Below are 10,727 nucleotides of genomic sequence, written 5' to 3'. Positions count from 1 at the left end.
TATATATATATATATATATATATATATATATATATATATATATATAATCTATACATATATATAATACATATATACATAATAATATAACATATATAATAATATATACATATATATATAACTCTTTGGTGTGTTTAACAAAAGTCTCATGACAACATTGTCCAGGCACATCTGACCCATTGCCTGTGTACTGCACATGGCCAAGAATAGCTATAAATGTAGCCCAACATAAAATCATAAGCTTACTTAAGCATGTTATGAAAAATTGGTTTTGAGATTTTGTGGTTTTGTGGCAACTCGGTTGCACAGTTGTCGAGTGTGAACTTTGTAAATGACAAGATTGTTTTGCGATGTCAAAGGGTTGGACATACCAAAATATCACATTTCTAGATAATCTCCCTTTAGGTTTGAAATTTAACTTTCCCAGTAGCTTCTGAGACTTAAGTCTCTTGTTCTTTCTTTTCCTGCTTTTTTTTTTCCTAAATGTGAGTTTTCTAGAAAAGTCTGCTTTCTTCTCTTGCTTGTTGGGCTATTTTTTCTCCCATGTCCACCAAGATTGCCTTTCTGAGTAGGGCTTATAAATCTGTAGCATTATATTTCTCCTTAGAGTCTACATAGCCTTAAGTGCTTGTTTAAGACGACTCTCTCATATTCCCTCAAAATATACCCTCTGTGTGTCTTAGACATACCTGATGTCATCTCCTTCCTCTTCTTGATTCGAACTTCATAGTTCTTTGCTAGTTAGTGGTTACCAAACCTAAACAGTTCTCATTCCCAGCCTGACTTGGTTCATGATTTCATTCCCTCTGTCAGAAGTAGGCTTGGCTAGTTTTCCTACCTCTCTGCCAGTACGCATGCCTTCTGCCAGTCTGTGCTGTCCGGATGCAGGCCATCCTGATTGTCTAGTATACTTGCTCTAGATGCCTCCTCCCCTCTCTTTTTCTTCCACAGGGTGGCTCTATCTCTGTATTTCTATTTCCTTTCCTATGCTCCTGAAATCAGACTGAGATATTTGCTAACGGCCTTGTATTGGTCTCTGAATTTTGCTACCATGTAGCCTTTTTTTTTATTACTGTTACTGTTGTTATACTGTCCAAAATCTTCTTAACCTCAGATATCATCACCATCCCCTACACATGTCTGTCAGGAAGTCACCCTGCTGTTCTCTGAAGCCCGTTGTCCTTTCTTGTTGAAATGATCTATAACTGTGCCCTCTTCAATCTCCTGTGGACAATTTCTGAGTCCTTCCAGACAGTGATATTGTCCTCCTTGTTTTCTCTGCTTAATTCCTTGTTTATAGTGGGTCCTCTATGTTTACTTAAAGATCCAGTGAATATACTAGTGTAAATAGACTTAATAAATAGGAGTCACCATCAACCAGCCCATCAGAGTAGTCTGATATTTACTGACTGGTCTCCAAGGACTCCCTAAAGAGCACCATTACCTGAATTGTAGACAAGCAGATGCATATAGTAGAATGGTGCATGAGATCTCCTGGGAAAAGGCTTTCCTCCTAGAAGAGGCTAATACTGAAAGATGAGCACAGGCACCAACGAGGTTAGGGTAAATGAAGGAGTGGTGTGCGATGTGAAGAAGCCAGCCAGACTACCAATGCAAAGGTTTATTGCCTAGGACCTTGGTATATATGTAAGGTCACTAACAATAGATGGTGCTATGCTAAAAGGCAAGTCAAAGTTTATAGAGCCTGCTCCATCATTTTTCTTTTTAAAAGTTATTTGTATGTGTGTGTGTGTGTCGGGGGTGGCTATTTTTTTGTAATACTAGAAAGTGCTGTATACATGCTACTGCAAGAGAAAAGTAATCAACAACCTTCTGCAGCTGTGAGGTATAGTATGAAGTATGAGCTATGAGGTATAGTAATGACTGGTCTGGCAAGACTTGCCCTTTGGGACAGTAGTGGCACAAATGTTATAGGATTAACCAGCTATTTTGTTATTGAATACAAACTCCATTCTACAAGATAGAACCTATACCTAGAACTGTTATTGGACCAGAAACTAGAAAGGTCATAGGCCCTAGAAGAGAAACTAATACTATATTCTCCTAAATGGACATAGGTATAGCAAAACACTCCAAATGACTTATTGCTAGACCCATAGGTTAGTACATCTTCCAACCCTCACCAGAGAAGCTTCTTCCTCTTGCAGTAGATAACATTTAACACAAGAACATGCAACTGGTCAATTTTCATAAAACAAAACGTTGTCATATGCTCAGCCCTAAATGGGATGCCTCTACCCTTGCCTCAAACTCACAGATCTTTACAAAAGAGAGGGGGAAAGATTTTAAGAGCTAGAGGTGGTAGATAACTACAAGGATACTATTTCCCAGACATAACAGGAGAGTTGCACTTAGCAACTCTGTGATTTCAATGGCATGTCGAAACCTTGCACAAGCCCAAGGCAGACTAAATCCCAGCCTGAAGATTCTATGTGGGCATGAAGTTCCGCTCCTAAATGAGGAGGTCTTGGTATTTCATAGCTGCTGGGTAAAGGGAGAGTCTGTCTTTTTTTTTAAGGTGAGACCATTGGTAGGTGAGCCGATGTTCCAGGGCAAGACCTACACCCAAAAGTATTTGGTTAACACATATTGGTTGTAATGACTTAAAAAAAAAAAAAAAAACAAGAAGTTACAGCAGTGGGGAGGTCGGGTGGATCTGGGAGGATTTCAGGGAGGAGAATGCATATGATCAAAATACATTGTATGAAATTCTCAAAGTATTTTGTACTTCCTTAGACTGCAGTACTTCCTAGATTCTTTAAATTTGGGGGTTCTTCAGACTTTCATTGTTTCTTAAGTATAATCTAAAAGGGACAAATAAGATCACTGTATATCCTAAAATGGTATATCAGTAGTTTTTTTTTTTTTTTTTTATACAAAGATTAGCAGTTCAGAAGAATATCAGAAATTAAAATTAGGAAAAAAATGGTCCCTCAAATTCATGTTAAAATAGAGCAGAGTTCTTAGGCATTGAGGCACATACCAGTCAGTACTGGAGAGGCTGACATAGGAGAAGTGCCAAGAACTGAGGCCATCCTGCTCTACATAGAGAGTTTCAGGCATGCCAGGGTTCCAAAGTGAGACCAGGTTTGTCTCAGAAACAAAACAAAAACAGAAATAAAAAGTCAGAAAAGAATCACTTAGTAAGTAGTTTTCTAGAATCTTGAAGTTAGATATTCATAGAAGTAAGTCTATGAGTATGTTGGCTGTGGGATGGTCCCATCATTTGAAGACATTTCTAAATGTACATAACATCACAGTTTATTCCCTGGGATACTTGTTTTTCTTTGTTTTTTTCTGGTGCTAAGGATTTGCACTTAGGCTCATATGCATATTAGACAATCAGTCTTACCACTGCACAGTACCCAGGCCCTCAAACACAGTTTTCATGAAACTGTCTTCTATTTGAGATGACCTTGAGTCTTCATCAATCTAACACTCAAACATCCAGTTGTGAGGTGACACTTCAGGTCTGTGGGAAGAAGAGGTTTCATGTGATGGAAGAACCCCACTCAGTCAGGAGACATTTGCACATCTTAATAAAATTTTAAAGACCCAGTCTAAAATTAAGACACATGTAGTAAAATACCATAATGAAACCTATTACTTTATATGCTGACTTAAAGCAATTTTAAAAAAATCTTATCTACATTCTTTAAGCAAATCTTTATATCGGTGCCATTTTAGAATAATGTCTAAGCAAAAGCTAAATCTGTTGTTATTTTGGAGTTTTCCCCCAAGACACAACAATGCTAAATGTAGCTGAATTAAAATGACAAGTTATATTCTATGTCCAAGCTGTTTTTTTTTTCCCCCTGGTGCAAAATCAGAGATTTTTTTCATCTCAACTTTGTCCTTTAACATTTTTCAAATGTTACATTGTGCTATTTTTAATGTGGAAAATTGTGCACATGCTCTTTTTGTTAGTCTGCACAGCTTAACTAGTAAGTACTGAAACTGATGGAATGCCCAAATATCAATCCAGAGGAAAACTTGGGCACTTGCTAAATTCTGGGCTGGGCCTGGCTTTTCTAATATCTTCTCCCAGTTTTGACATTGTCCTCTTACATAAAATGTTATTGAGAGAAACTTTTCCCATTTACTTTCTCTGTAAATCTGTAATTCCATGATTATAACTTTAAATAATAGCCATTGCCCAAATATTTTGACTACAGATTCCTAAGCATTCTGTTCTAGTCTACCTGTACTTCTAGGACCAAGTCAAGAGGGAAGTTAGTTCCTAGAGACCCTAAAGAATATGCTTCACTAGAGGTGAAATGGAATGTGGGTATCTGATATCTAATGGAACCACCAAACATACCCCAGTTCTGAGGCATAACTCTGGCTGGGGAAGGACCACACCTCAAAAGGAAGCTGCAAAGAATTCACGGGCCAGAAGCTCACCACCAGTTCATGGCAAAGCATTTCACTGTTCTGACTTTGGTATCTTAAGGCTGAATTTTGAATCAGTGCTTCAGCAGTCAGGAGAGTAGATGCCATCCTTACCTGGGTATGTGGCAAATCAAAGTGCATGTCTTCCTCACCTACTAGGTGAATAGCACTGCTTGCTTGGTGCTGTGTTCTCTCAGTGAGACTTTACTTGTAAGATGGAGAGTTAAAAACAGTCCCACCCAAGGTCATATTTGGGAATGCCAGTTCACTAAAGAAATGTTAAAGACCTCAAAGCTCTACAATGTATTGTCTAGGAGACAAAATGCCAGCTGAAAACCTCAAGTCAGGTAACCCATTAACTTCAGGTTAAAATGTTCTTCAGACAGGCTGGTAATAAGTTACCGCTTGTGGGGAATTTTATACTGTTAATGATGTACTCGTGTATGAATTTTGGTAACTTTGATTTCCTGCTTAATATTTGTTTTGTTTTCTCTAATTATCCACCTTTGTATTATGTGACAGTGAGCTTACATTGTAAAATTCTTGCTTCTTTCTCTTATCCAAAATTTTAAGAAAAAAACAAAAGCCTCTAAAAAAAAGTCACAGTATGTTCTGCATTAAAAGCTATAAGCATCTGCTGTTCTAGAATGGTTGTTTCACTTGATTCAGTCGGTTTATGCAATGCTTTTTTAAAACATGTTTCCTTATAATTAAAAACTAATTTGTTGGAATGGTGAAGATAGTGGTTGAAGCCTTTAGTGTTTTCCATCCCGGCCCATATATACATGTTGGTATGTTATTTCCTAAAGAAAAATTTTAGCAATTATGTGATTCAAATTTTTTTCCAAAATATTTGAGCTGTGAATCTGGCTCTTAGTCTCAAGAGTAATCTAGGAGCCCTTCCTGTCACCAGTTCTTTGCTTCCTTCTACAGGGGAGACATGCTGTTACCTATACACATGTTAACTACTTTGACAGCTATTGTGGGACACATGTAGGAGCTGCAGGTTGCAAGTACCTGTGGCCCAGTTCACAGTATGAAGTGTCATTATAGAAGCAATTTCTTGAGAAAGGCCATCTGATAGATAGCTAACGAAGACTTTGTCTTGTTTGCATGCTAATGACAAACGTCATTGCCTGCCTGCCCTTGATTTCTATTTAGTCTAAGGTGCTGAGGAAAATATGTAGATGGTAGTGATTTGGACCATATAGCTTTAATCTTCTGGTAACAATTTCACAATGATTTTCATATAAGATATACAAAGGAATGCTCAAGGCAACAAGTGTTAATACCAGAATTGAGAAATAGTAATGTACCTAGAAAGTGCTATTGTCCTATTAAAGAACATTCCTACATTTTTATGAGAAAAGAATTTATTTTCTTTCTTTTTAAATTGTTCATATATTATTTATTTTTCTATTTTTCTTCATAATTTATTTATTATATATCCCAATTGAAGCCCCCTCCCTCAGCTCTCCCAGTCCTACCCTCCCTCACTCTTCCCCTCATCCCCTTCCCCTAGTCCACTGTAAGGGGGAGTTTTCCACTGTTGCCATCTACCCATATCTTGTTAAGTCTCATTGGGACTGTTTGGATCCTCTTCCTCCGTGGCCTGGAAAGGCTGCATCATCAGGGGTGAGTTGTCAAAGAGCAGCCAACTGAACTGAGTTCATGATAGAGGCAGCCCCTGATCCACTCACTCAGAGATCCATGTGGAGACAGAGCTGTCAGTTGGCGACAGCTGAGCAGGAGGTCTAAGTCCTCTCCATGAATTGTCCTTAAAGAATGCTCAACATCCTTAGTCATCTGGGAAATGCAAATTAAAACAACTATGAGATTCCATCTTATACTATCAGAATGGCTAAGATCAAAAACTTAAGTGACAATACATGCTGGAGAGGATGTGGAAAAAGGGGAACCCTCCTCCATTGCTGGTAGGCATATAAACTTGTACAACCACTTTTGAAATCAATCTGATACTTTCTCACAAAACTGGGACTAGCACTACCTCACAATCCAGCTATACCACTCCTGGGCATATACCCAAAAGATGCCCCACCATTTAACAAGGGCATTTGTTCAACTATGTTCGTAGCAGCTTCATTTGTAATAGCCAGAACCAGGAAAAAACCTAATGTCCCTCAATGGAGGAATGGATACAGAAATTTTGGTACATCTACACAATGGAATACTACTCAGCTATTAAAAACAAGAAAATTATGAAATTCTCAGGCAAATGGATGGAACTATGCTGAGTGAGGTAACCCAGAAACAGAAAGACAAGCATTCTATTTTTCATTTACTTTATATCCTTGTTGTAGCCCTATCCCTCCTTCCTTCCCAGTCCTACCCTCCCTCTTTCTTCCTTCCTCCCCCTTTCTCCCCCGAAAAGGGGAGCTCCCTTTCCATCCACCTCAGCTCACCAAGTGGCATCAGGAGTGAGAGTGTCCTCTTCTCCTGTGGCCTGGGAAGAGAGTCCCACCAGGTACCCTGCTTACAAGGTATGCAGTGATAAAGATAGAGCAGAGATTGATGGAATACCCAACCAATGTTTGGCCTAACCAAAGACCCACCCTAACAGAAAGTGTCAACCCCTAACACTGTGAATAATACAGGACCCTGACAGAGTTGTTTTTTGAGAGACTACCCAGCAGTGCTTAAAACAGATGCTGAGACTCACAGCCAAACATTGGGTGACGCATAGGAAGTCTTGTGGAAAAGTGGGAGGAAAAGAAAAGGACCTAGAGGTGACAGGAACTCCACAAGAAGACCAACAGAGCCATTCCTACATTTTACTTCTCTAAGAAAAAGGTTATCTAAGCCATTGGTTCAAGAGTGGTATTTACTTTGAAAATGTTTCCATGTTCTTAGATGGTCTTTTGCTTCATAGGAGAGAAATGCAGGGAAGTAAAAATGAAACCACCAAAGTCATGCAGAGGTCAGGAACTTATTACAAGAAGGCAAAAACTGCTTTCTTCCAAAGTCTAACCACACATCCTTAATTATGTGCATCTCAATTTATGTGCCACGTACAACTCTCCCCAGATCATAGCATTCAGATATCGTGAATATTTACCCATACCAGGTACTGGTCAGGATGCTTTTTAGTTTTCAGAAATATGGTAGACTTCTTAGTTGGGTGCTAGATCTCTCCTTCTTAGAGAAATTCACCAAGCATATTAGTGCTGTTTTCACCAAAAGGCTGAGGCAAGTGTCAGTGTTGGTCTGGGTTCTTGGTCAGTTTCTTAGGTGGTATGTGTCATGGCTAATGTCTGAGCCACTTGCTAGCCACTGTGGAATATAGCACTTGAGTCTGACATCATCAGACTTGAGAGCCACTGAGAGTGGTGCATCCATAGGCAAATTTAGGAAGACAATGGGATCCAGCATGTTGGTGATCAGTTTTTACCCTAATTTTCTTGCGCTTCAAATATAGAAAACAATTTCTACAAAATAAGACTCTTCCAAATATTCTATGTAATATAGGTGAGGGGACACTGGCATTCAAAATAGTAACAAGAAAATAAGGAGCTATATGCCTATTGAACAAGTATCTAGCCACATTTCCAGGGTTTTCAGGAGCTTCAGGGCTTCACTGTGTCATTCAGTCAAAAAAAAAAATCTGTGTTCTGGATCAAGCCCCATTTCAGTTACTATGTATAAAGAATCTAGAGGTGTCCAGATGGCTAATATCTGTGTGGACCATTAGAAGGACTTCATCTTTTGCCGTGAGCCAAATGGGAAACCGTGGGATGGTTGTGGCAGGGGAATGACTTGATCTAACTTAACGTTCTAGTGTTGTTTCTCTGAAACAGGGAATGATCTAGACTTGCTGTAATAAACTAGGTGAGAGGTCAGAGGAGTAGGCAGGTGGTGGCAAGACTGGCAGTACAGTGCTTTGTTCAGTTAGTCAATGGGGTTCTCATTGACTAACCTGAGGAGACAGGAAAGAGCCTGGACTACTGAGATGGAGCCAAGGATTTGTGATGTTAGCCTCAGAGACAATTCTCCTGCCTCATTCATGCCTTTGATATAACTGTGGGGACTGTGGAGTTGACACTTAGATAGCCACTTCCAGAGCAAGGGGTTAGAATGGTCACTAAGGGACAGATGGTATTTGAAGGTAGGGAATTAATCAATAGTGTCTTGAGAGGTCAGAGTCCTGTCGTTTCAGAGGCTGGAACATTGATTCAGAATTCACAGAGAACAGTTAATTAAAAGTTTCTTAATATTCTCTCTCTCTTTAAATAGATAAACATGTCATGACACTCTCTTGAGACAGGTGCACTGTTTATAACCATTCCTTCTCTTTTTAGTGGTCTTTAACTGCTCGGTTGATAATAACATTTAAAATTCATAGGTACTTTTTAGTGTAGAAATCTGATATGTGTGTTTAAAACATTAAAAATCATTAAAAAAAAAAACAAAGGTGACATTTGTAGCTATAGAAAATTGATGTTTTAAAAGTAATTATTCCTGAATATAGAAGTTAATGTAAGGCTGGTCTGAATTTTCCACAGTTGTTTTTTGTTGTTGTTATAAGTCTCAATTTCAGTTGCAATATCGTTAGCAAATCTATAAAATTTATTTTGTGAAAAATGAAAGTATAAACTGTTAGTAGACTGTTTCTCCACACTGAACTTTAAACTCTTGTTTGTGACCTTTTCTAGCCATTATTTGCATTTGAAAATGAAGAGAAGTTTAATGTGGATGGGTGGACTGTTTATAATCCAGTTGAAGAGTACAGAAGGCAGGTAAGTCAGTAAATGCTCTTGTCTGCTGTGTGTTGAATTGCAGTCAAGCATAAAGACATTATAATTGGTCATCTGCTCAAAATAAGTAACAGCTTTGCTTACTATGTGTTCCTGGCTATGGTACCGTCTACATTTTGTAGACTCATTCTTTCCCTCTTGTAACTAGCAAGCTCATTCTGTAGCCATATTCATGCTTCATTAAAAGCTGAATGGCCAAATTCTGCTTCTTCTCCTAGATGAGGAACATTCATTTTGTGGTGTTTATGAAATGAGTCAAATGCTTAAGGTCTAGAAAAGTCAAACTTCTATATATTACTTCGTGTGTGGGTGTGGGTGTGTGTGTGCGTGCATGTGAGTGTGTGTGCACTTAAATATTACTAGTCTTTTGATTTAAGTTATATATGTTCTGAATTACAGATTCAATGAGTTAGAACTTTTCTTATAATTGATGTATAGTATCCACAAAGAGCTTTATTATTCTTTCACATAAATATTTGCTTATATGGTTATTATAATAAAAGCATGAGGTTTGGGCTAGGGAAATGTCTCAATAAGTAAATTGCTTGCAACGTGGGGACCTGAGTTGGGATCCCCAGAACCCATGTAAAAAAGCCAAAGTGGCAGCCTACACCTGTAATCCCATCACTTTGAAGAAATACATAAAGATCACAGGGGTTCTCTGGCTAGCCAGTCTAGCTAATCATTAAGCTCCAAGTATAGCAAGACCCCTGTTTCAAAAGATGAGATAGAAAACAACACAGGAACCTGACATTAATATTTGTCTTCCATTTGCGCACATACAAGCATAAATGCTTGCATATACACGTGTGTGTATACACACACACACATACGTGCCATACACACCATACATACCTTAACATAGGAAATGTCTTCTAGAACTTTTATAAAGAATGTTACAAGCAAGCATATTATGTAACAAAAGCCACCATTTGACACCTAGTATAACCAGTTTTGTGGTACAGCTAGGAATTTTGCAATGGAATTTTTCATATTTCTTCTACAGGGCTCCTAAAATAATTTGGAAATGTTATAACATGAACTTTCGAGAATCAAATTAAGGCCAGTTGCTTCATATGAAAACAAGTGAACATAAAGGACAATTCCAGAACCTTAAGCTTGTGAAAAACTTCCTAGCCACTACTTCTACTACCATGACCCTGGTTGACTTCCATTTCCAGTTTCGATCAGTGGTTTGCACATTCATAAGCACATTATACCCTGGGGTTAAATAAAGGGAGGTTGTGCTCTAGAACACATTTATGAGTGATCCTGTGAATCAGCTTTAGACTACTGAGTTTTCAAAGTATGTATACCTCTCGTTTTAATGGTTCTATTCTAGACTGACTACTGTAGGCTGGAGATATACTTCAAAGGTTAAGAGCACTGAGTGCTCTTCTAGAAGTCCTGAGTCCAATTCCCAGTAACCACTGATGAGATGTGGTGCCCTCTTCTGACACACAGGCATAAATGCAGGCAGAATACTGTATACATGAATGAATGAATGAATGAATGAATGAATGAATGAATGAATGAATGAATGAA

General features: G+C 38.4%; 1 protein-coding gene across 1 annotated transcript in view; it reads left to right on the top strand.

Annotated features, from left to right (window-relative positions):
• Mtm1 (myotubularin 1) overlaps window positions 1–10,727 on the top strand; it is a 107,344-nt gene that overhangs the window by 68,781 nt on the left and 27,836 nt on the right. The window contains exon 7 of the mRNA XM_055608760.1: window positions 9,081–9,164. Within this exon, the coding sequence (XP_055464735.1) occupies window positions 9,081–9,164 (84 nt within the window). The remainder of the gene's footprint in view (window positions 1–9,080; window positions 9,165–10,727) is intronic.

Source organism: Psammomys obesus, unplaced genomic scaffold (assembly GCF_907164565.1).
Source record: "Psammomys obesus unplaced genomic scaffold, mPsaObe1.curated_primary_1811, whole genome shotgun sequence".
Lineage (NCBI taxonomy): Eukaryota > Metazoa > Chordata > Mammalia > Rodentia > Muridae > Psammomys > Psammomys obesus.
The sequence above is the reverse complement of the archived record's forward strand: the minus strand, read 5'-3'. Positions and strand labels throughout refer to the sequence as shown.